At 41.9% G+C, this 25,642-nt stretch overlaps 2 protein-coding genes across 2 annotated transcripts in view; both read right to left on the minus strand.

The window, feature by feature from the left end:
• Nucleotides 1-1,511: 1,511 nt before the first annotated feature.
• ENOSF1 (enolase superfamily member 1) lies at nt 1,512-16,083 on the minus strand. Its single transcript, XM_076328961.1, is given in 17 exon segments — nt 1,512-1,596; nt 1,807-1,889; nt 2,078-2,229; nt 5,991-6,030; nt 6,649-6,737; nt 6,740-6,794; nt 6,973-6,987; nt 7,903-7,990; nt 8,417-8,439; nt 9,101-9,168; nt 9,299-9,370; nt 9,825-9,863; nt 10,077-10,149; nt 13,695-13,772; nt 14,160-14,275; nt 14,884-14,959; nt 15,976-16,083. Coding segments are annotated over 17 exon segments (1,260 nt in total).
• A 3,854-nt stretch (nt 16,084-19,937) lies between these two features.
• YES1 (YES proto-oncogene 1, Src family tyrosine kinase) overlaps nt 19,938-25,642 on the minus strand; it is a 58,439-nt gene continuing 52,734 nt past the window's right edge. The window contains exons 10-12 of the mRNA XM_076329881.1: nt 25,014-25,167; nt 24,308-24,439; nt 19,938-23,508 (exon numbers count right to left, since the gene is read on the minus strand). Of these exons, the coding sequence (XP_076185996.1) occupies nt 23,300-23,508; nt 24,308-24,439; nt 25,014-25,167 (495 nt within the window). The 3' untranslated portion in view covers nt 19,938-23,299. The remainder of the gene's footprint in view (nt 23,509-24,307; nt 24,440-25,013; nt 25,168-25,642) is intronic.

Here is a 25,642-nt window from a genome sequence, read left to right on the forward strand (position 1 = left end):
ATGATACCTCCCAGCTGTAGCTTGTCAGCAACTTCTTACCATGTGCATACTTTTATAAATTAAAGGTTCTTGAGTGTATTTACAGTCCTCTAAAGTACAAGAAAACAGGTTAGGTTGCAAATTCACTTAACATTTTTGCCTACACTTAGCAAGTTAAGTTCCTTTTGCTGGAAACCACTTTATGTAACACGTCGGGTAAAGTGGAATCTGCAGGGCATTTTAGCAAGTGTAGCCAGAGAGGATGTGAAACGAAATGTTGGCCTCAGGGCTTGACTAGTGGGAATTAGCCATCTCCGTAGAAGTTAACCGGGGCAGGAATACCCAGCCAAGAGAAGAATTTAGAATGGGAATCATTTACTTCCTTTCATAAACTAAAGAGGAGTCAGTCCAATTGGAAGGAAAATTTTAAAAGAACTTTTTAAGTATTACCTTTATGAAACATGACAAATGGTCTATTCTTACATAGGTATATGGACATACATGGCATGCTTAAACAGACCAACATATATAGCTCTGGAAGAGCTACTGCTTTTCAGTATAGGAATTTACTACAACTTCACCGTCCCCTTTATCAGCACAATTTACTACCAATAGCCGTTGTTGAAATGAAGCTTGTACCTCAAAGTCCAAGAAGGCTTATGCTGCTCAAAAGATCAGAAAGATGTAAAAAGCAGACTTTACACAGAAGACTTTAATGTGAATAAAAGTGAAAATACATATATTTTAAATTAATAGGTATGAGACTTCTATGATTTCAAGCAAAAAATACGAATATTCAGAGAATTTGACTCCATAGACTTAAACAGGAGGTACTCAAGGAATTTTGATTTGCAGAATATGAAGACTGTTCACTGCTGCAAAGATGACTAGCATGACTGCAGGCTATATTCAGAGCAGTATTTTAGACAAAACACGGGACATTGTTGGATCCTTTTGGGAAGCTATGAAAGGAACCCATAGGCCTACTGAGAGAAGGGGGCGTTCTTGGACTTACTTCCTGATCAATAAGCTGTCCCAGCAGATCCCTGTTCCTTGCACTCCCCAGCTGATGACTTAAGAGCTGTACAGGTGACATTAGAAGTCAGTTCCTTCCCAGCTCTGCGTATCCATAGCATTTCTGAGTCCTTGCCATTTGCCCTGCTGACTGCTACACTCATTCTGCCTCACAATTTGGCTCTGAAGAGTTTCCTCTCTTCTGTCATTCCTCCTCTGAACGCATCCTTTTCCCCACTTTCCAAGGGGAATTCAATCAACTTGGAGATAGCAAAGAAATTTCTTACCACTTTGCTCAAATACCAACTCCCTCTATGTTCTACCTTCTTAGACAAGCTTTTGTAACCCACATTATTTCTGACGTGTTACAATACATTGCAAAATTGGCCCTACTGCAATACCAGAAAAAATATTACTTATCTGGTCATGATAGATGAGGGGTCAGAAAAGAAGGAACTGTTTCTGAATTTTGAGACAAACACCTACCTGATCAGCCATCAAAATCAATAGTCTGTTAATTAGTCTGACTTGGTGAGTTTGCCACCATAGTGACTGGCATCTGTGAAGTGTCTGAATATGGAGTACAGCCCAGGTTTCAAGTACCTTTATCAAAACCACAAACGGTTCACTTTCACCTGCTTGAAGTTTAATCCACACTTCTAACTTCCCTTTGTAGCCCACAGGCAGGTGGCCTTGTAGGGTAACAAGACAAATGCATGCTGTGACCACCATGTAGCAACATCTTTTTTAAGGGGAAAAAAAAAAGAACGAGCACCATAGTCAATTGCTGCTGGAGTATTTTGTATAACTAACCTGCTTTCAAGGCTTTCAGATACTGGAATATAATCAAATATTATCAAGTGCGGGACTAATTCACAGAGACCCCCAAGTCCATACTAGAGAAAGACAGTGCCCAATACCAAGATATCAAAAGCCCTTTGGTGCAGCCCTACAGCATGATGTGAAACAACGAAAATTACAGCAGTGCATGCAAGCTTATGCTCAGAAATCACAAGTATGACAGCTGAAGAAGCTAATCAAACTAGCCTGGAGGCTGGGGAGAGAAAGATTTTCTCATTGCTGCTGCATTTTGCAGAGCCTTACTCTGGAATTTTTGGCCATCAGCAGCACAGACAAAGTTTTCATTCACACTTCCCAGCCTGCAGCTGTCAATTTGGAGATAACTCAAGGCCTTAGCTTGTAGAAGCTGTTTAAATATCACTCTGTTGTGGCAGTGTAAGGGAAAAACTAAAAAGTTAAGACCTGAAGTCTTCCAGATTAACATATTACAAGAGCTGCTGGCAACTCATATAAAAACATTTGTATAGTGTCCCTCCTGTGTGTCTCAATAAATCTGAATTATTTTAATGACTCCATTTAAATGAGAGATCACATGAGAATTTGGATCAAGTGAAGTTCAAGGATGTTGCCAATATTAAAAATAATCAGCTTATACTTGTAATGTTAAGAGCACTACACCTGACACAATGAATTGAGGTACACTGAAAAAAAATCACTGTGTGCCAAAAGGCATCGTTGTACTGGAAGGTTGGAAATTACTGCCCCTTAACTGGATGTTGAACCACATAAGTGAAAGTGAAGCAGAAATGCCAAGTGAAATTGGCTCTTCCATTCCAGGACAAGGACAGGGGCTTAACCTATGCAAAGGCAGCTGAGTTTGTAGTGAAACCATTATGTAATGCTCACACGAACTGATCATGCAGCTCTGCCAGATAATTGCCTCACAGACTGCCTCAAAATCTTTTTAGGATTTAGGCTCCTTTAGGAGCCAACTCACCCCCCTCTGGTCACCCAACCGTGTCTCCAGGCAGGGACTTGAGGTACACTGGGGACTGGGCTGTCTTAGCCCCACTTCAGCATGCTGAGGACTGCACAGCTTTGGGATGTGCTTGCCTATGTGAATGAGCAGCTATTCCCATTTTGAGACAGCTAAAGTGAATGTAGCAGTGATTCTGCTGTAGGAAATCATTCCTTCTTCTGGAGACCAGTCCAGCCAGATGAGAGATGGCCTTGTAGACAAGATACGCTTGGATAAGTCAGGATTCAATTTCTAGCAGTGCTACAGATTTCCTGTCTGGAGCTTAGCTAAGTTGTTCAGTTAGATCAGGCCTCACATTAATTTCCCGTGTTTGTAGTATGGATAATAGTACTCCTCTTAATCACAGGGGGATTCTGTGGATAAATACATTAAATGCTTATGTGGTTCTCAGATGTTATGGTGAAAAACAGAAAAAGGTTATACAAACCATCAAGTCAAGCCAGTACTCAGGACTGGCATTTACTTTGTAAAGCAAGGCTACACTAATGTGTAATTCAAACCCATCCTAATATATGTTCATTATAAAACACCCTCCTCCCTAAATTAAGTGTCCTATCTACTGGTAGACAACAGCTGAGAGCGAGAACCACAATGAAATATGTTGATAGCAGGGCTTGGCATGAGAAACTGGCAGCAGAGGAACTATGCTAATGCAGTCACTGTTGTCTCCAGTTGCTGCAGAGAACCGAGAATTTGTTAATTCACATTGTTTGGCTCTGTAGATTTGGTGTCAAGCCTTGGCAAAAAGATACGTGCAATAAAAAACAATTTCCTTTAGGTTGGAGACTGGTATTCTAGAAGGTACCAGCCTGTCTATTGACACCTCACTATTTATGATATATCCGGGAATTAGTTCTGGTCTTTGGATTCATTAAAAATATTTCATGTGAAAAGTATTTAAATATAGCTGATGGCAGTGACTTACTACTAATGCTAGCAATGAGTTTCCTTGGGGGAAAGGAAAGGTTTCAACCTTATAAAATAGCTGCATATATACTGGCCAAATTCCTCCTAAGGCCAGACAGGGCACTGGGTGCACTGACAGGCCTCACCCTGACCAGTCTCACCTGGGGCCCACACCCTCTGCCCATGGGCCTTAGTTTCTGCCTGGGCTGCATTGCAGGTGTACCTGCTTCCAGCTGTGGTACAGCTGTGGACGTGTCTGGCCATGGACCAACACCCCGGCCTGGCCTTGTGACCACGGCCCCGCTCTGCCATGGCCGTGCCTGGACACGCCCTGGGCTGTGTCTGACCTTGGTTCCCCTCACCAGGCCTGATCCTGAACCCCACTCACACACTGCTGGTCTGGCCTGGCCTCAGCCCATCCCCGTCCTTGTCCCCAGGGAGGTGCCCAGTGCTTGGGGCTCAAGCTACCCCACTGCCCCCACCGACCCTGCTCCTGACTGGAGGTGGGATGGGCCTGGCTGGGAGGCCTCTGCCCTGCTGCCCCCATGGGAACCCCCTGCAGGTCCCCGGTCCCCTGGGAGCAGCTGGCCCCTGTGGGACCCTGCCAGTTATCTCAGGCTGTCTCAAGCCCTAAGCCAGCACCGCAGAGCCAGGCCCATGGCTGCTCAGGGCCTTGCCCTACAAACCTGGCCTGTCTCTGAGCTCTGACCCTCCCACAGCACCGGCCCCTGCCTAAACACAAGCTTCTGCATGAAACCCTCACAGGGGGGCTTTGGGACTCTTCAGGGGCCACCTGAGAATCCCCCCTTTGCGTCCCCCCATAAGCCTGCCAAGCCTCTGGGGCTACTCAGGGTCTGCCTGAGCCCCCCACCTGGCTCCAATCCCCGCCACCATGCCCCTTTCCCATTTCCCTGTCCCTGCCCTGGCTCTGTGTCCCCTGAAATGCCCCCTACACCCCACAGCAATTAAAGCACTCTTCAGCAAGTCCCATCTGAGCCCAGATCTCTGCTGGGTGGGAGGACAAATCCCTCTTGGGGGAGCTGCTCTCAGGGCACTGAGGACAGGAGTGGCCTTGCTGGCCCTGTCCAGCCTCACCGGAGGCCTCCCCCGCTCATGCCTGCCCTTGGGACCCATCTCAGCTCAGGCCATGGCCACCAATACCTGCCTGACCTACCCTCAGGTGTGACCGTTTCCCGTTGCATTGCAGCTGTGTCAAGCCATGGACCTCACTGATCCAGACCCTGAACCACAGGCTGACAGCCCAGCTCAACCTGGGTCCGACTTCATCACCATGGACAGGCTGGCAGTCACTGGGCTGTGTCTGATCCTGGTCCCTGTCACTGGGCCAGATCCTGCCCTTAGAGCTGTCTCCTCACCATGACCTCGCCTGGCAACCTTCTCAGTTGACCCTAGGCTCGGCCCCCAGACCTGCCCTGCCAGCCATGCTGTCAGCTCCTGGCTCCCCAGCCCTCCCTGCACCTGACAGTGCCTCTGGTGCCACTGAAAGGATGAACTACAGCTTGCTAACAGCATGATTTTCTGGGATTTTGATCTTTACAGTTGAGTTAGTGCAGCACAAATAGAGTTGATACAAAAAGAGGAGCCAGGAACCTCTCCACTCTAGAAAACACTCCATATAGCCACAGCAAGGTCATGTCTACACATGCGCTGCTGTGCTGAGCAAAACACTCGCTTAAGCACCAAACCCACAGAACAAAATGGGAGCTGTGATAATTATCCTTGGGCTACAGGGAATATCAGCTTCAGCAGCCCTGCAGCTCTCTGCAGATCGCATTGTCCAGTCTACATTGCTCTGCACAGATGTTATCCAAGTTGTCTCACAGAGCTGCAGTGTGCTCCACGGAGCAGCATGGACTTACTCTTTGTGCCTTGCTTCTTTACCTTTCATACACGCAATAATGATCATGGATGTATTCTTTCATATTTCCCACTGCTGTGAGAATATGAAATTTTAGCAGTTACTCTCATAATAATAATAAAAAAGTCAGATATTTCTAGGTTGTTCACAGAAATCGTGTGTGGGAAGAATGAACTAGGGAGATAAGGTGAGGGGAGGCAACCTTGGTAGGGAATTGCTGAGATAGATAACCAAGTAATTTTCAGCTGTAGTATTTAACTTTAGTGAGAAAAGCAAAGGAGTTTTGGCACCAGTTCGAAAGGTTATGCCATAGTTGCATTAAACAGGTAGTAATTAGGGAAAAGCCCAAAACATGTATACATATTCTTACATGTTTTCTGGTTGCCACACCAATTCCTAGTGGTGCTAAGGCCTGCAAGGAAATAACAAACATTCAAGACTTGCTTCAGGTTTTTAATTTCCAATGGAATTACTCAGTAGCATAAAGGATGGAATAACAGTTGATTCAGCATACTGTCTTCTACTCATTTCATAGAGAATGTAACACAGGTTATAAAACTTTTTATTGATTTTTTTCTGCTTTCTCTGCTCCACAGGCAATGTAAAGGATTATATAGCAGGGTGTGTGGAGCAGTAAAGAAATGCACATACTATACATCTGGGGTTTTAACAGTGCTGCTAAGAATAGCATGTTGGGAGCACAAATTCTGAACCGAAATTCCAATTTCACTGGAAACCACACATTTAAAAAAAAAGTCCGTTCACATTTCATACTAAATGTTGGCTGCCTTCCTCATGCAGACATTACAGTCCTTTTAGGTATTTTTTTTAGAAACAAACTATTTCTTTAAACTTAAGGGAATACGGGTGCAGAATGTGTGTCAAGGTCCTGTAGCAAATGCATTTAATGGTACTCTGAATAACTAGTTCAACCTGAACTCTGAATATGTGAAGGAACAGTCAACATTACACTACAGTACTGACTGGAGTGACTGTATTATTATTGAAATAAAAAAATTAACCCTCCAACCTTTGGAATGGTTGCATGTCCCATCTGGACATGCATATCCCCATCTGGAAAAGTTGGCTCCTTAATCCATGAGGGTTTAAACTCAGCTGGTTAGTGACCCACTCGATTGCTTGCTTTATTTCCCATTGTTGGTTTGCGTCCAGCATCTGGGGATAAGGAAAATAAGAATCAAATACACTGAAGGATTCTATTGACTTTTTTCTGTCATATTCTCATAAAAAGAGCTGCAAAATTGATATGAAGTGGTAGAATTTCAGGAAATAGAAAGGAAATGAAAAGCGGGAATTGCCATTCTGTCCGTATTGTACTTTTGGCCACACTTACGCTGAGCTGCAATGACTATAGCAATATCCAGACTAGGTTTGAACCAAGCAGATCAGGAGCTGTAGGAAGTAGAGCAGTCTCTTCTGTGGGAATGAGTATATCTTGGCAGCATATACTTGAGTAAAGTGTCCTAAAACATGGACATGGCTGCCTGAAATTTTCAGCAGAAAAGCTTCTTGACAAAAAAATGCAGTAGTTTAAATAAGATGAGTTTCTCAAGCAGCACTTCTCTCCCGCACAAGGGAGAATTTTTCACCCTGCAGAAAGTGAAACATCTGAAAATGACACCACAGTTCCCCTGCAGGCTCTTCAGGTCTTTGCCATCAGGTCTTTGCCATCCTGTATTCACAGAGTTCCTCGTCCGGCATTTCATGATATATAGCATCCCATGAAAGCCCCGTGCTGCACTGCAGCACCCAGAGCAGGTCGGCAGCTGTGGCTGGGAACACATGGGGCAAAGAATCCAGCCCATAGCAGTCAACAGAGTAACATTTCCAAAGCAAGATGTGTGACTTCCATCTAAGTATTCCTTTTCATTCAAATATTTTAGTTTGAAAAACTTCTTTTCCAGTTTATTTTTAGCCAAACCTCGGTGAAAAAATATTAACAGGCTTTCCTCTGGAAGCCTCCCTGGATATAAAAGGCACTTTAAATCTTGTAGAAGACAATCCTAGAAGTGGGGTTCCCCCACAGACTTGAATGGAAGTTCTGGCACAGAAATACAGGATAAAATTCTTAGTAATACATCTACTTTGGTCATGTTCAATACTGGTCTTTGTTGATATATATCAACATTTGTTGCCATCATTATTCAGGATTTGAAGAAGGAAGAAAAAAATATTTGTCAAGAAATGTATATAATAAGAGATATTTCATCTAATGGTTTTAAATAGAAAATAACATAGTATAGTAGCAGAAAGTGATATTCACCACTATTTTGTCTGGGCCAATCATTTCTCATATCAATCTGCATCTGCAAATATTATCCTGCAGATCTGTACCCACCTTTACTTTGAACCTAGATGCGTATTTGGAACGAGATTTCGATCACTGCTGAATGATTAATGTAGCAGTAAACTGGAATCCATAAACTAGAATTTACAATTTCAGCATCACTGCCTTACAGAAAGAACTTTCTTATTACTTCTTTTCCCTTGTGAGTAAGCTTCATCCTACTCTGAAAATAAAACAGCAATGTTTTTTTATAAATCAATGGAAACACGTTTGTCTTCATTTGTGATCAGCCCTCAGCTTTGCCATACCATTACTGTTTTCCTGCAATGCAGCATTATGCAGTAGTAGAGGGGAAAGTGTCCGAGAGAGATACAGAAGCAAAGCCATCACTGCCCATATCATAGACCTGGAGGAGTTAGACTAGGTCTAGTCCATCTGTTCAAAGCATAAAACGCAGAAGAATAACACTCAATACAAGTGTTTACTATACGTTGTCCAGCCTTCTCTCAAGGCCTATGTGCGTAACTGCAAGCAAAGTTACATCAATTATACAACTCCACCACACTGCATCTAGAATAATATTAATTTACACATTTTCAGAATAAGCTTTTTATTTCTTCCTAGGAGGTAGCAGAAAGCCATCAGAAAATGAGATCAGATGTATCAATAACATCCAGCTGAAACAAACTCCCCAACCCAGCTAACTGTAACATATGATAAATTTTTCTAATCCAGGTATGAACATCCCATGACTCGGCAACACTATTTCTACATATACCAAGGTGTATATTTCCCAGAAGATAAATACCAGTGGTATTAACTAAATCTGACACCAATAAACTGTCCAAAGCTTTCACAATATTTCACAGAAAGCCAAGCACATGCAACTCTCGTTGACAATAAGGATGCTGCTTTACGAAGGAAGCTAAGGGCCCTCCGCTGCTGACAGTTTCAGAGTATACCTCAAAACCAAGACAACCAGAAGTTCTAGAAGAAACCAGCAATTACAAAACTTTTGAGGTTCATGTCGTCTGTGAAGGAGACATCCCCGTTTCTCATCTATGAAGTCACTGCAGGTTAAGGACACTGCTTCTGAACATAGCTATCCCAGCACAGATTTTATGTGTTTTCATTAACACTCTTAATGATCACACTTTTGGTTAATTCATATCACTCTCTTGAGTATCCCTATGTGCATAAGCTCCTTGCTTAAACCAACACAGCTGCACCCATGCAAACTCGCTGTTAAACACCATATACCAACATAAAAAGCAAACAGTGAGAATTGATCACCATCTCTTACCGTTTCCCCACTTCACATACCATTTAAAATCTTACTATTATAAGACTGAACATTCAAACCTGGTTTAACTGCTGTCTGAGTAGCCCGGCCAGGCACAGGCTCTTGTATAAGCCAGATACCCATGCTTCAACATTTGGTCTTCTGAAGCAAATGAGGACGGTTTCAAGTCAGGCTGTGTTTTAGTCAACAGAGGATTATTTTGTTAAATAGTCCCTCAAAGACTGTCCTTTGAGGAAACTGAAGGAGTGGAAGTGTTTTGACTTCTTTTTTCCTTGAAACCCATAATTTTAATCAAATAGATCAATTTTGCTGAATAAGCCCTTCCCTCTGCTCCCAGCTATGTCTTTGCAAGAGAACTGCAAATCAGGTAAATCCTTGGAAGCAGAGAACAGCAGAATCTCCTTGCTAACCCAACACAAAGATTTATATGTCAAAAAGTCACCAATGTAGCACAAACCAAATGGCTGAATTTGCGCTCCTGGGACACATGAGAAGATGCTAGCAAACAACATGCTTCATCTCACACAGTCCCCTACCATTCTCTAAGAGATGCAGAGTAATGTTTTTCATCAGGTACAGATCTGTTTAAGCTCACCCCTTTCCTTTTTCCCAAGCAGGCCATTTTGGAGTATTTCTGGAGGGGAACAAGCATAAATATCAAATTATACTGAAGAACAGCTTCTCCTCACCCTCCAGATTTCATCATTATGGTTGTTCCTCCAACCTGTCTTAGTCTCACAGGCTGGTGGTGTACTCCTGAGCTACTCCCACCAAAACTGGTGAGGCAACTCAAGGATTAGGAAGAGGGAGCGTACCAAATTCCAGCTCTGAAGGAAAGATGACTTACCATAAGCTTCTTCATCTGTTAGCACATCAGTAGTATACCTGAAATCCATGTAGAATGGCAATTGTTTGGCATGCTGATTCAAGGATGACATATAAAATAAAAAGCATAGCATAATAAAACAGTATGATGAAAAAAAGATTAAGTAATGCTAGTCACTTGAGGAATGGCTGTCAATCTTTTCCCTATGTCTCTTAAGCAAGCAGGGAGTTGAGACAGCAGATATTCTAAACCTTCCCCCCCAACCACCTCATCAGCCTGTGTTGCACTGTCAAATGTATGTATGCTTAACTTCATGGCTGTGAGTAGTCAATAATAAGCCCTTTTCAGCTTCCTTTTAAACTCTATCCAAGCGGGAGTGAAAAATTAAACAGGAAAGCCAAGTCACACTTTCCAGCTCTCAAATTAACTCAGAGAAGCACCCCTGTTGTCACATCTCTTACTCTCAGGTCAAAAAACCCAGGTTCTTTTAGAACAGGTTCTTTTAGATCTTAAAATTGAACAGAATTCCCCTCCAAATGACTGATTACTTCAGCAAACAGATCAACACACCATGCCCAAGCATTTGCTAGCAGACAATGGTAGCATATACAGTTCAATTACTGAGTTTTTAGTTTTCAGTAAGGAGTTATTTTGGGGAAAAAGCTCCCAGCAATTAAAAAAAATTAAAACAAACCCCCAATTATCCAGACTTAAAGAAAAGCAACTCCTTGGCCAAATCATAAACAAAGACCTACAGATTAAAGCACGATCTTTAAGTACACAGCTTCCTATTAGCAGTAGGCATCAGTTCCCACTGCCAGCTGTGACACTAGAGCCGTACAAGATGAACTGTACAACTTCCCCAGAAGAGGGGCTAGTTTGCATCTCTGCGTGAGGGTAGACACATGAAGAGGGCATGGTGGGAGGGAAGGATATCTCTGAACAGAAAGTAACACCCACCGCCAGGAAAACAGCTTCTGTCTGAAATGAGCTGTAAGACCATTTTAGTTTGGACACCAACTAAAAGATGTATTTTTAACTAATGCAGTTAAAAACAATAGGGCCCAGTTGCCTTTAGACTGGAAATATAACAGGATTTCCTTAACCATGTCGACTAGTAACTTCCACCAAAACTAGAAAACAAAACAAATTAAATAACTGGAACCACATGGGTGCCATAAAAGAGATAACACGCAGATACTTTTTTCTTTATGAGGTTGTGTCATGAAGTGCAAGCATGTTTACATTTGGCACACAAAATTAATTACTGACACCAAAGCAATGCGGTTCTCAACCCCAAGCAAGAACATTTGACACTTTCCCCTGAAAATCATTAAGGATTGAGCATCCTTCTTAACCTGGTTTCATTATGGAAGCAATATCGGTGAGGTGATTATTAAAAAAGGAAAAAAAAAAAAAGCGCCTCATAGCAGCTATCTGACATGATAACCTTCCCTCCGGCCCCCTCCCTTGCTGGAAATCATCACCACACAGACTACCCTTTTGACACATAAGATGTCTCTTTGTGAATTTTTTGATGAGCCTCTTTTCGGGGCTGTATTATGCTCTTGGACTTTGGCAAGCTGAAGGTTGCTGATTGCTTTCGCAAGCAATGATACGTGAAGGCTCAATCCAACAGAGCAGAAATGAAGAAAAGAGTGGATGCTGGCAGACCTGAGCCAGTGGGACTCAAGTGAACTCTCCCCTGCAAGCTGTACAGTCAGGGTAGTGCGGTGGCATGTCCCAAACCACATGGTACATGAGCGTGCACAGCGGTGACTGCAGTCAGTGCTAGCTACAGCTTTTTCCTCTTTCTACCCTCTTAAATCAGAATGCCTGCAAACAGCAAGCATGTCCAACTGTGCCTGTCATGATATGGCCACAGCAACATTGGACCAGGTATTATTTGTCCTCCTGCAGGGGTCTGAAGTGCTAGTTCTGGACTAGGACTCCACCATACCAAGGGTTTTAAGCTCACAGAGCAAAGGCCAATTTCTGCCTGTCATGACCTAAAGGGTTACCTGGCCTACAGATGTGTAGAGATTGCGACCGTGGGTTGGTAGGATTCCGTAATACACAAGGACACGTAGGCTTTATCCTCTAAATTTCTCTATTTTATTACAGATTACCGCGAATACCAGAAAAGTCACCACTAGCAAACATACCTACGATTAATAAAGCAAATATGAATGAATATATATCAAGCTATTATAAATTACTATCAGCAATCAATAATACAGTATCAATCAATGGTATGGTGTCAATCAATAATAGCATCAATCAGTATTGTAGTACAACCAATAACAGCACCAACCAAGTATATATTTATATAACCAATATATACTATTATTACTATAGTACTAGATTACTATATACTATTATAGATTACTACAGGTTATCATTAGTAAAGCAAACTTATCAACAATGTAACAGCAGATATATTTATGATAGATTACTTATATGAATATATACAATATCGCTATGAAGCAAATTAGATTTCAGACGGAGCCAAACCATCCCAAAAGGGGGGAACAAACCGATCCCAGAGAGGGACCCAACCATCCCCAAAAGAGGGGAGGACAGACCGAGCCAATAAGACAACAGGCAGCATCCCACTTCCAAAACGATCCACGTCAGAGAGTCTGGTTTCAGCCAGGCGTCCCCGAGGAGAGCCCAAGAGCTCATAGAAAGTTCATGTGGGATTCAACCGGGAAGTTCTCAGAAAGAGAGAGGCTCCATTTTGGATAAAAATTAAGTCCTTTTTATATCACAGAGACATAAAAGGGAGTAGGACATTGAGCAGCCAACAGATGCTGTTAATTTCTATTTTTCACCTGTAACAGCCAAAAGATGATGCTGTTTTCTGTTCCTTCAAAGCCATTTTATTTTTTCAGACCATTGTCGACCTTCTCAGATGATAAATTGTCGTTACAGTCCCTTGTTTTGCGCTTATCGGTGGTATCTGTGGATGTCTCTGGTTTCTAGGTACCCCAGCTGCACCTCAAAGAGGCCAGCTGCACTTTTTAAGGATGTTTTTTTATGGTTCACAGGGCTAGTCCCCAGGCTCGCAGTTCCAGGCTGGCAGCCCTTTCTCTGTTAGTATTTTGGAGCAGACAATATCTTTTGTTCAGTGATTTCCCCTTCTAACCACGCTGCCTTTATGGCTGCTCACATAACTGCCTGAATAGGTTATTTTTAATATCCAGTAACATGTTAAGTATACAAGATTTGGCTCCCAGATCAACAGTATATTCAGTAGGGAAGTTGCTAAAAGATTAAAATCTCAGATTAAAATCTCCAAGTAAGAAAGATGAAATCAAGAGAAGGGCATACAGAGAAACATCTGGTAAGCAGGGCTAGGCAAAAATCTTTTCTTTCAGAAATGCCAGAGCTCCAACAAAATGACTCTGAAATGTTCCGACCAATTCCACGAGTAAGCACTGTGCAGTTGCTACCATTTTCCATCCTGCAAAGTCTCCAAGAACTTGGCGATGCCTGTACTTTATTTGATATTTTAAGGCTAAACATATGTATACATTACTGTAAAATCAAGACCAGATGTGCAAATGAGGGCAACCAGGAGCAGGGAATCTCTCTGAAATAATGAGCATTCTTATATTGAGATCCCATGAGCATTACCTTTTCCTCTCGCGTGGCCCACAGAGCATTCAGGACAGCAGCTATGGCCAAGTGCACAGCACCCTTCTCTGGTCCAGTCTGTTGAGCAAACAAATGTACATCCACCAGTGTCATCCACAGTGCTTTGATACTCACCAATGTCTCAGTTTCTGTTAAATGATATTTTGTTCGCCAGAGATTAAAAGACAGCACTGTTGATAACACAGCAAGGGGAAAAGTCACTGATACTGGAAAAAAGGAAGAGTCTATATAGGTTAAAAATTACAAAAGAAGTAGATGCTGAAATGTGCGACTTGCATCAAATACCCAGCCGGAACTTTCTGAGTGGTTACTTTCACACTGGCTTGCCTTAGCACCAGATGTGTTCCCAATTTCCAAGAATAAAAATGGAAATATTTTGTGAAAATGCACAACTTGTGTGTTTGTTACTATCCTTTTCACAACAGCACTCCCAATGTGTCTTACCCAGCAGAGTTGCCTGTCGCTGGTGAGCACTCTGTAGAAGCCTCCAAAGTTGTTGACAATTTCTCCCATGTCTCTATTGACCACGTGAATAAAGAAAGCCTTGACAGCACATATGACTGCAAAGCATAGCAGAATTTACTGCCTCACTGCAGCCAAATGCCTGTAACAGAATGACTGTGGGCTCTTTCCTCAGCTGATACTTCGAGAAGTAACCTTTCCCGACAGTCTATGAATTTGAAGTATCAGCATGGAAACATTCACTTTGCACCCAGATCTGGGTGGCCATTGTCAATTTAGTTGCATGGCCATGTTTCATCTTATGCTTGCCTGTTTCCAGAGGCTGATCCCTTCCTCAGAAAAATTAATAATTACAAAGGGCTTTCAAGATGAAGAGTTGCTCCTGTATCACCTCCCACTCCACAGAGGAAGAAAACAGCCACCCTAGACCGACAGCCCAGAGCACAGAGAGACAGAGGCCATCAGACTACATCTCCTCTGAGGAAAACAGCATCTATAAATGAGAGAGCCTTTACATACCATCCCTTTCAAGCAACTGCTGCATCTCCCAGAGTTGTTTTGGTACTTGCAGTCACGTTCAAGTTCTCATTTCCTCATAAGGCATTCTGTTTCTGGCAGTGAGATGATGGCAGTTGTGGTCCAGCTATTTCAAGTCCCCAAGACTCAGGGCTGAGGCTGAATTCTGTTTTTTTCCAGTCCCACATACCACTACTCAACATCAACATATATTCCCAGCAAGGGTTTTTCTTAGGGTAAACCACACGCAAATCACGTCTAGCAAACTGCAGAGTGTCAGAGAAAGGACAGACACACTATGAAGCTTCGTGCCAACCATCATTTTCTTTAGCAGCATGGAATAATGAAAGTCTTAGGAAATATGAGACCATGAGTCCAATTCTGTGAGGTCTCCCCTGTTCAGGGCATTTGCTTGAGATCTGAGAAACCAGTGTGTAAACCTCAGTTTTGCAAGAACCTTTTTGTGTGATTCTGACTGAGACACTTTACTTGCCTGTGTCTCAGCTCCTGCTGTTCCTACCTGCATCGTGGGAAGAACATCCCATCCCACTTTCCTTGGATGTGATGAATCTTGTACTACAGTGGCTGAGGTCGTTTATGTATCTAGGAAGGTTGTACCAAGCACATTGCACTCATGACGACAGCAGGGTGTTCAGCATCTTATATTAAAACAGACTAGGTGATACACAGACTCCAATCTTAGGCTGACTAAAGATAATGGTTTATCCTTAAAGAAGCTTAAAATAACTGAGTATGTACTTGCCAGATTGCTAAGTGATTTAAAAAAAAAAAGTAGACGTTTCTGTAAGAAACATTTGCAAAGGTAGATTGAAGGAGGAAAAGGCATGATATCATCAAGTCACAGGTTTTGTGGGTGTTCAGCTGATTGCTTAGAGGGTTTTGACATATTCAGCAGTGTCAGTGAAACACCACGCTTGAGTGGCAAAGAAGGAATTGCTCATTCTATGGTCTAGGGCACCGACTGGCTGAAAGGCACTAGAAAGCCCTTCTAAAGCACTGCTGCACACCAATTACATATGGAAGTTACATCTGGTACGAGAAGGGAGCAACGAGAACTGCAGAGGAACTCGTGCAGGTGCTCATGGGCACTTGTCGTAGAACACCATTGCAGCCGCATCCTGTTGTTACAAACTGCTTTGCCTAACAAAAGCCTCCTGGCCGCGTGTGCCATGGTGTCCGAGATGCAGCAGCCCAGCAACCTGGAAAGGCGGATGCCGCTGACAGTCACTGCCATCCTTAGAGGCCGAGGTCAAGCGCTTACCCACATGTGGGCTGTCTGTGCGGTGGCTAGCTGCACCCCAGGGCCACCTGGGCTAGCCCCAGGCCGAGCATGCCGGGGGCTGGTGGGGTTTGCCAGCTCAAGCTCCATGCTGTCTGCACACAATGCTTGATACACCGGCTTTGTGGCAGCCAAATTGCTATGTGGGGCCCACAGGCTTTACCCAGGTTTTTCCATTTTTTTTGGTGTAGCTCAGGTGTCCATTGTGGGGCATAATGGGAAATTACTACAGGTTTTTCTTAGGAAATCACCTCTCCGATCTCAAGACCAGGAGTCGAGGTTGGAAGGCGATGCTAAACGTTGCCCATCTGAAAGGAAATTCCCAGTAGGACCAAATGCTAGATTCTGGCTGCTGCTCGGTCACGGTCTTCGACTTGATCCTGGATGAGTCAAAATACCTCTTCTCCCCTTGCCTTAATTTGCCATCCAGAGATAAGGAAACTGATCTCATTTGTGAAGTGTTTGAGAGTGAGGAATGCTATATATTACGTAATAAGGGTTGTTAGGTAAGATGGCAGATGCCTTGGGAACCCCCGATGCTGCGTATGAGTAGATTTCTGCCTGTTGCCTGGCATAACAGTGCCTGTCTTGGGACGAAGAACAAATGAGGGTTGTGCTATTTTGTCGATAAATCAAGAGCATTTGCACAAGGCAGGCTGGCCTGTCAAAGTGGATATGTATCCCACTATCTTCCTGAATGCCATTTGTCATCCCCAAGCTGCAGAGAGGATCATTCCTTCTTACCTTAATGATCAGTTGAACTCAGAGGGCATATCTGTTGCTAAGTATATGCACACTTATCTTCAAAACACTTAGTAGCAGTCTGAAAAGGCTGGGGCTGTTCTAATGACAGTGGTGCCAGAGATTATATTGAGCCTATTAGTAATCTACTTATTATAATCGTAAACCCCCTGAAGCTATTGATTGAACTTCAGTTTCATATAGGAAAAAATCTCCCCTTGCAAATGGTAGTCTTTTGATAAAGGTGACAAGAAGATTAAATGCACTGATTTTGATGCAGTCACCTTAACAAATAACACTAAATTAACATGTAGCTATGGAAACTATTTCTATTGTACTTGCAGTCTTTTAGCACAAAGTAAAGAATATACATTTATGCTAGTCATAAGCCAATTTGAAAGACAGACCCATTCCAGAAGTGAAGAGGGTAATATAGAACGAAATCAAAACTCCAGTGGAAGTGATATGGATCTGACCTTGCTCTAATAAGGCTGCTCAATTTGCCAGGCACCTTCCATTTAAAAAAGAAAAAAAAAAGAAAAAAAGATGGTACATAAGGCTGCTAAAGGCTTCTAATCTTTAATTCTGTGAATTCTCATATGTGTTCATGCTATTACTGCACAGCCACATGATGGAGAAATAAAAACCGGTCAGTTGTGGTGAAGAGCGAGCACCTAGGCTAGAACTGAGAGGAAGGTGGGTAGAGGGATGTAAGTCATCTAGTCTCCACCTTCCACTCTTAGAAATGTGAGCCAACACTCTTGCCTTTTCTTGGGAACTCTTCGGAAGGACAGAACCACAGACTTGGCCTCCTTGCCAGGGCTGAACAGGGGCTGCAATCTAGCACACTCGTTCACTGTTCGACAACACACCTTGAGCATCTCTGTGAGTGGCGTATTCCACAGTTGCTGGAGAAGCAGGGAGCCATCCTCACTGTTTTCGTGATGAAGCAGTCAAGTGATTAGATGTTCTCCTTATTTGTGGCACTTTGACCATAGGAGTCATGCTGAACTGAGATTTATCCTTTTTTGTTCTTGAAAGAGCAGAAATGCTTCCTTACCCAGCAAATACGACTCTGGTGCTTCCAAACACTGAAGCCGAGAGAAGGATCATCAGCCACGGAGCCCCTAGAAGGCTGCCCGAGATGTGAATAAAAGTGGGGGTATTGAATGAATGGTGAATGCAGCAGCTGGCACCTGTTCAGGTCCAGGAAAAAAGTGAGTTGTTAGCACACATGGGATGGATTTGCAGGGCCAAATGTAAGATGCACAGATCTATCCATTTCCCAGTGTGTACTCGTCAGTAGCCTCAGCTAGAGACTCAATAACCTGGCAGCAGGGCACAAAGGAGAGGGGTGAAGTGCTCCTACTGGGAGTAGCTTTTTGATAAAAAAGGGAATGCTTTCACAGTAGTCAGCTTCAGTGTTGGTACATGACTGATTCATCAAGAGTGCTTGTATTCAGGTTTCCCTTTTAAATTTCCAGTCTGTTCCTCAGACCCTGCTGAGTTTACCTTGGTAACTGTCCTCTCTCCTTTAAGAAGAACAAATCAAAAGCAACACAATAGCCAATACGTGTTTCTACTCACTTAGAGTAAATGAAATACTAAGAGGAGATGGACAATGTTCTGTAAAAGCACACAGTGCTATGAATACTTTGATCCCCAACAACAGTGGTTATTACAATTTGACAAAAAATACACCTTTAAATTAAAAATGTCACCCCCTCCCCCCACTATGTGCTACCTACAAGAAGCACGTTTGCATGCAGAACTAACAAGGAAAATAAGCTCAAGAAGTAGGACCAGTAAAGAACATGGGCAATGCCTGAACTCCGTTAAGTTCCTAGGTACGCTGTGCCCACATGGAGAGGAGGGAAACCTAACGCAAAATCCTACATCCACGTACACCAACTAGGAAAGAAATGCTAAGCTACTTGCCAGTGTCTGAAATGCCATCACCCTGGAGCTGAGCTCCAGAGGCAAGCATCGCTGTCAATTTGGGATCCAGGGACCAGCATCTCTCTGGTTAGGCGCTCTGTATAATTTTTTTTTTCCTAAGAGCTGATCAAGGTTCACTCTTACAAATGACAGAACGATGCTTGGGACTCCCCAACTAATATGAAGGGGCTCTGCTAGGAACCAGTCAGGGTGAGCTGACTAGAACCACCATAGAGAACACAAGCAGGACTCGGCATTAGCCTTGCTCCATTTCCACTGCGCACGAGGGAACAGATGCTCCTCAGTTCCCCTGCATTTCTACCTCCTTTTCAAAATACAGCAGGGAGGAGAACAGATGACACCTGGTACACCACACCCCTCAACCTGCTTCCCTCTGCCCAGCGAAGAAGCGTAGTACCTCAGCTGCTCACCTCCATCCTCCCGTCTCACTCTCTCCCTCCCCCTCCCTTATGCTAAGGGAGAAGCAGGGAAGCTGTTGATGTTTCTCCAGCTAACTCTCCCTCTGTAAGGGTCAGTGGGGAAAAGTGCAGAGAAAAAAAGAAAAGATCCTGGTCCTTGAGCAAATGCTTAAGCCTGTGGCTGCGGGCGACGTCCTGCAGTGGGTTCTGCTCCCCGCTCTCAACAACCTCCTAACAGTCTCTCACAGCTGACAGCCACCTGTATAAGATCCACCAGCTATCCACGATTCTTGATCAGAGCCCAGGTTTTATACTCGAGGCCATTACATCAAAAATAGATACAACCATCCCATTCCATCTACTGACTCTTCCCACCCCGTCTTGAAAAGGTGTCTGCCAGAGACGCGCATCATGGGGGTTTCCAGCCCTGCACTGACTGCCAGCCTCCTGCAGTGCCTGGAAGGCCAACGGCAGTCTCGTTCCTACATTCGGATCAGGCTGAAGTAGGAGCGAGATGTGCGGCTATGAAGGCACCTGCACCTCTCGGCATTTGCACAAAGAGTCCAAGTACCTACTGCACGAGACAATAGCTATTGGGTGAATCACAGTTCTGGGCTTTAGCAGTTATCCACCCAGACCTGCTTATGGTGCCCAAATCAGTTATTCAAATTTAGTCCTAAAATCCTTAGCACGGTGTGAGAATTTGAGTCTCCTGTTTGCAATGTACTGCTTAGCTTAAGTGAGTGCTCCTGTGGTTTAAACCCAACGTGACTGTGTAGCTCTAAGTGAAGTCTTGCCTGTTGGGGGCAAGTTGGCACAAATACAAACATCTACAGCATCTTCACAGAAAACTTAAAAACTGAGAAGTTTATTGAACAGATCAAAATAAATAACAAAAGTGGGGGCTCATTAAGTTTAGTTGTTTATATTCATTTATACTCATTCCAGCTGTGGATAACGTGTTTTAGAATAAATAGTATTGTAGATGACTACAGGTAAGATAGCATTCCGGCTTGTTTCTACCCATCAGCAAACTCTAGGAGACTTTTTTTTTTTCCTAAAAAAAGACCTTTCTAAAGCTGCTTTTCAGTGGTAAGAGCTACTCACAAGCCTAGTGAAACGACAATTCGGTGGTTGCAAGGGTAAGAACACATAAGGTTCTTTTCATAATGCTTTATGCTAAAATAGGGATGTATTTTATCTAAATAGTAGGATCGTACACATTTTTATGTTTGGAAGTTTAGTCAAAAATAGTATGAAAATACCCTTAAAATACTACAGCTTGAAACAACGCATGACAGAAACAATCTGCAGGCCTAGCATGCAGAATGGGTACCACAAGGTTCCAATGGACAATGGGGAGAGTACAGATTACCAGAGATTACATGATTGTTGTCATTAAAAATAGTAAAACATTAATCACATTACAGGAAAAACTAAAAATACAGTAAACTTTGCAGTTTGTAGGTTCTGTAAGAAGAATGGTTTTAGTGCTGTATTAGTTATTATTGAAACTCAAACAGTACTAGCTCCTTAACGTACAGCGTCACTGTATATACATGTCAGGATTTGCGGTTTGAGTTGTACTGGTCATTGAGACAGGTAACATTCCAACGAAGCTGAGATAAAACATCAGCTATCACAAGAACAAATGTATAAAACTCCCTGAAAAATTGCACAGAAGTCAACAGTGGCTGCTAATACCAGATAAAGCAAGAGAGAGGAAATGTGTTTGCCCTACAGCGTGGCAGTGACCGCCAGCTGAGAGTCTACGTTGGACCTGCTCTCACAAGAAGCCCAAGCCTGTCTGTCCGTCCGTCACAGGGGTTTAGTTTTAAGTCCAGACAGAATTGTTCTAGCCCATTCCTGCCAAGGACTTCTGAGCTGCTCTAGAAAATGTCTCCCTTTTCACAGCAATAATGCACCACGAACTCAGCATCTTGTATGAAAGTACATTAAAATAGTTTACAAAGGATAAAAATACACCCCGAACTCATGAAGGTTTTATTCCCCTCCTTTTCTCCTCACTATGATGGCTACGCTGCTTTTGTCCCCCTCCCGCCTTCCCCCCCTCAAATAAGCAGATGCAATCAAGGAGAAATTTATTTTGAACCAATTTTGCAAAACAGTTCAACAATGCCATACTTTATAAAAATACTTAGTTACATAATTAAACTTATTACTATTTATATAAAAAGTGTGAATGTGAATTTTAAACTCTGTTAGGGTAAGAACCACATCAAGGTCTTCAGGTGAAACAAATAAATTTTCATAAACATACAAACTCTTTTGGAGAAGTCTTATAATACACAACCATTTACAATGAACACGTTCATTAAGTTAGTGTTTTATTCCTTTACTATACAAGTGTTATTACAATGAACTGTTCCATTCAGTAATTAAAAATCCAAACAATGCCAGTGTCATTTTTGGCATTTTTTTGTTATAACTGTATTAATACATAAACTCACATGATTGTGTTATTAATTTTAAAATATTTAGAAAAATTAAAATTCCATTGTATTTTTTGGGTTTTTTGATTATTTTTGTGTGTGGTTTTTTTTGTTTTATTTTTGTTTTTCTTACATAAAGCCCTTTTAAAATTTGATAACCACAGATGTATAGGTGATGAGCAATGATGAGGGAAAATGAAAAACGATGGCACTGTTCTTACAAAGATCTGTTTGGTAGTTGGATTCAATGTAGTGTAAACCCATGAAGAATGTTAAGTTTAGTACCAGAACTATATTACCAGCTTTTCTGAAATTCATTTGTTGGATAGCTTGACAATGATAGTATGAATTCCAACCTGGTAGCTAAGTAAGAGTTTAGTGTTTCAAAATTAAAGTACACAAGCTTGATCAGAAATTCAAGAACCTCATGCAAGTTGTTGAGTAAAAGACATGATGTTATTGCTTGATATGTGAGTAGCCAAAGAAAATAAATCTAGATGTAGTGTCACAGCTGGGCTGAATGCCAGCAAATTTCAATGTCACTATATTCGGACAATATTAAATATATTTTATCCCTTTAGTTTTTAAACTTTCACATTTTCTTTTGTTTATTTTTAGTTAAATAATTCTGTAGGAAGGGCAGAAGTGGGAAGAACAACTGCGTGTAAGTGTGTCTTAATAGTCAAGAAAAGCAAAAGTGCAATCAAATCCCTGAACTAGTGACAGCTAGCATTTGTGGCACCCGCCCTTGTTAACACACGTAAGCCACGTACAACAGTACCAAACCCGTCTCTGAAAAAGGACTAAAAAGTGGCCATTTACCAGCTTCAGTCTTGCTTTCCCGGTGAGCTTTGTTCAGGTCGTCTTCCCATACAAAAGCTCGATGTTGGACTGGAGCTTAAAAGATTAAAGGCTTTCCCCCCCTGATTGTATTACAAAGCTTCAAGTTCAAATATCATCATACTTTATCAACACAATTTTATAAAATATTACCTCATTTTCTAGTTACCTTCATTATTCTTAATTAGCTATGCAGAAAGAAAAAAAGAAAAATCTCTCATGCTACTTTCCAGTTATATTAATACAAGTATTAACAGTGCATTATGCTCTCTAATTTCACTATTGAGGTCTACCATTTAGATCAAGTTTGTCATTCATTGTTCCAATTTCTCTTTTAACTTGCCTACCCTAATTAAGTCCATGCAAGAGGAAGCTTAAAGATCAAGACTATATATCAAATACAGTTGTACCATCTTTTTTTTTTTTTTGGGGGGGGGGGGGGGCACACACGTGATTTTGAACACAGGGAGTTTTACAGAACTGGAATAGAATTACTTGGTCCCACAAAGTTCTTCTGCTTTAAAAATGTCTTACCCCAAGATCACTAATTCCAGACAATTCCCTCTTTAGTAGAATGATTATCAAATGTTGGGAAAATAAAGGATTTGAAACATTGGTTTTTCTGCTATTGTTCACACCAACACTCATTTTTCTACCCCATATTTTCAGTAAGCTTCCTTTGGACCCTGAAAATAAGTTGGGAAAGAGGAAAAAAAATAAAAACATGTCATTGGTAAATTAGATTATAACACTTTAAAAGTGGTTTTGTGCAACTGCATTATGAAATTCCAGTTTGCCATTAAGAGCATGCAAAGTAGCGAAGATTTTCTTTCCTTTGATTCCTTATAGATGTCAGGAATTCTTTGCAAGTCTTTTACATTTGGCAGATTTGTGCATGTTACATAGACTGTTGGCTTATAAATTGTCTCCAGGCTGGTACTGTGGTTCTGTAGCAGTAAAGTAGTCCTCCAAGAAAGACTGTATATATTCAAATGTTGGTCTCTCATCAGGGTCCTTCTTCCAACACAGTTTCATTAACTCATGGAGAGACTCTGGGCAGCCTTGTGGGCAAGGCATCCTATATCCACGCTCCACTTGTTCCAGAACTTCCCGATTCACCATCCCTAAAAGGAAAGCATGTCAGCTCTGAATGACATTATGCAAAGAACAACTTCCCAGAGTTTTTCAAGTGTCTCTCCAGCCGCAATGCACGCGAATCTACCATAACGGAACCTTTAATGAACGCACTTTATAATGAATGAATTTTTTACATTTTGCATTAAATACATTTCCTGAAAATGATTTCATTACACTGGTAATTCCTCAATACCTGGTCCTTCTTCCATTTGTATATTTTCTCATTTGTATACTTTCCCACTGCCTTGGGCCTGTCCTTTCAATAAGGAGACTCAAGCACAAATTCCTTCTGCCTGCCTTAGGTTCCATTCAAGGACCACTTAATTTGAAATCAGGCCAAGAAAAAGGCATTTTATACCTAACAGAACTGCCTTACAAATTCCAGTCACGGCAAAATATCTGACAAAATATGTTACATCTGTTTAGTTTCAAAAACCGGTCTAGCAGGTTCACTCTACCGATGCTCGCTGTAGCCTGGGAAAATGTCAAAAGTAGAAATTTCAGGAACAGACAGATAGGAAAACATAAGGATACCTACTAATCTGAAATGAACTATCAGTCACATTTACAAATGCTATTATCCTAAAACACTTTAAAAATATATAATAGTTAATCTGTAAATAAAACAAAGTAGCTTTGTGAACAAAGGAACCGGTGAAGCGTGACTAAGTTTTTGTCTCTGCTTGTCAACTGTGGCCTCTGAATGAAGGCAAAAAATACAAAAGGTAACTTCATAAGCACAGCATACAACAAAGAAAAGAAAAATCTATTAAATTTTCCTCTTACCTGGATATGGCACTCTCCCCTTTGTTACCAGCTCTGTCAGTAAAATTCCAAATGACCACACATCCGACTTGATTGTAAACCGACCATACAGTGCTGCTTCTGGAGCGGTCCATTTAATTGGAAATTTAGCTCCTACAAACATTAGAAAGACAGATACTCAGTTTTCCCTTGCTTATGCATCATTTGCTTACACTTCGAAATATTTTAAAAAGAATACTGCACTCAAAAAGTTTTTACATTTTGCTTTGTTGACAAAATTGGAGGTGGGTTAGTATTTTAATACTTCAAACTGGAAAGCAGTTTCAAACTAGGACAGCAACTACTGGCTACAATTTTTGGAAGCACTTAAGACATCTGGGAGTCTTAATTAAGTATGTTTCAAAAAGCGGGATGATCTTCAGAATCTGATGAGCAACCTCTCTGGAATCTGAGCTCTCTTCAAACCGGAGCAAGTTTTACCCGAAAAAATAACTAAAAACATTTTTTGAAAACATAAGCAAGCTGCCAGATAATTTTGAACATTAAAAAGTTTACTAAAATTGCACTTAGGTAAGGGGGACACCTAAACATAGCTGTGAAAGCACACTTATATGCATAATCTTTATTCATGCGGACAGAATACACAGACACATTCTGCTAAATGTAATAGTTCTAAGTAATTTGAAGGTAACTGGTCTTCTTTATTCAGTGAATAAATCAGTCTTACCTTGTCTTGCGGTGTACTCATTGTCCTCTATTAACCTTGCTAAACCGAAGTCTGCTATTTTACACACAAGATTGTCTCCTACAAGAATGTTAGCTGCCCGGAGATCCCTGTGGATGTAGTTCATTCTTTCAATGTAAGCCATGCCATCAGCAATCTTAAAAAGAAAGTTTTATTAAAGATTATTTTTCATGACTATATACATTTATCCCAAGCATTAAGCTGTACCCCTTTATTTTAGCTCCATTCTCATTGTATAAGTATAGGAAGTATAGCATAGCAAGAGCTTGTGACAGCACCGGTTAGAGTCTGTCTGGCTATACAGTAGCTGCTAATTGGGAACTAGACTCTTTTTGACAAGTTACAAACCTACAACAGAAGATGCAAGACAGAACAGCATACAATAGCCAGAGTGTTAGAATCATAGAATTGTAGAATCATTAAGGTTGGAAAAGACCTCTAAGATCATCGAGTCCAACCATCGACCCAACACCACCATGTCCACTAAACCATGTCCCTAAGCGCCTCATCTACACGTCTTTTAAATACTTCCAGGGATGGGGACTCAACCACTTCCCTGGGCAGCCTGGTCCAATGTTTCACCACTCTTTCAGTAAAGAAATTTTTCCTCA

This window comes from Aptenodytes patagonicus, chromosome 2, assembly GCF_965638725.1.
Source record: "Aptenodytes patagonicus chromosome 2, bAptPat1.pri.cur, whole genome shotgun sequence".
Taxonomy (NCBI): domain Eukaryota; kingdom Metazoa; phylum Chordata; class Aves; order Sphenisciformes; family Spheniscidae; genus Aptenodytes; species Aptenodytes patagonicus.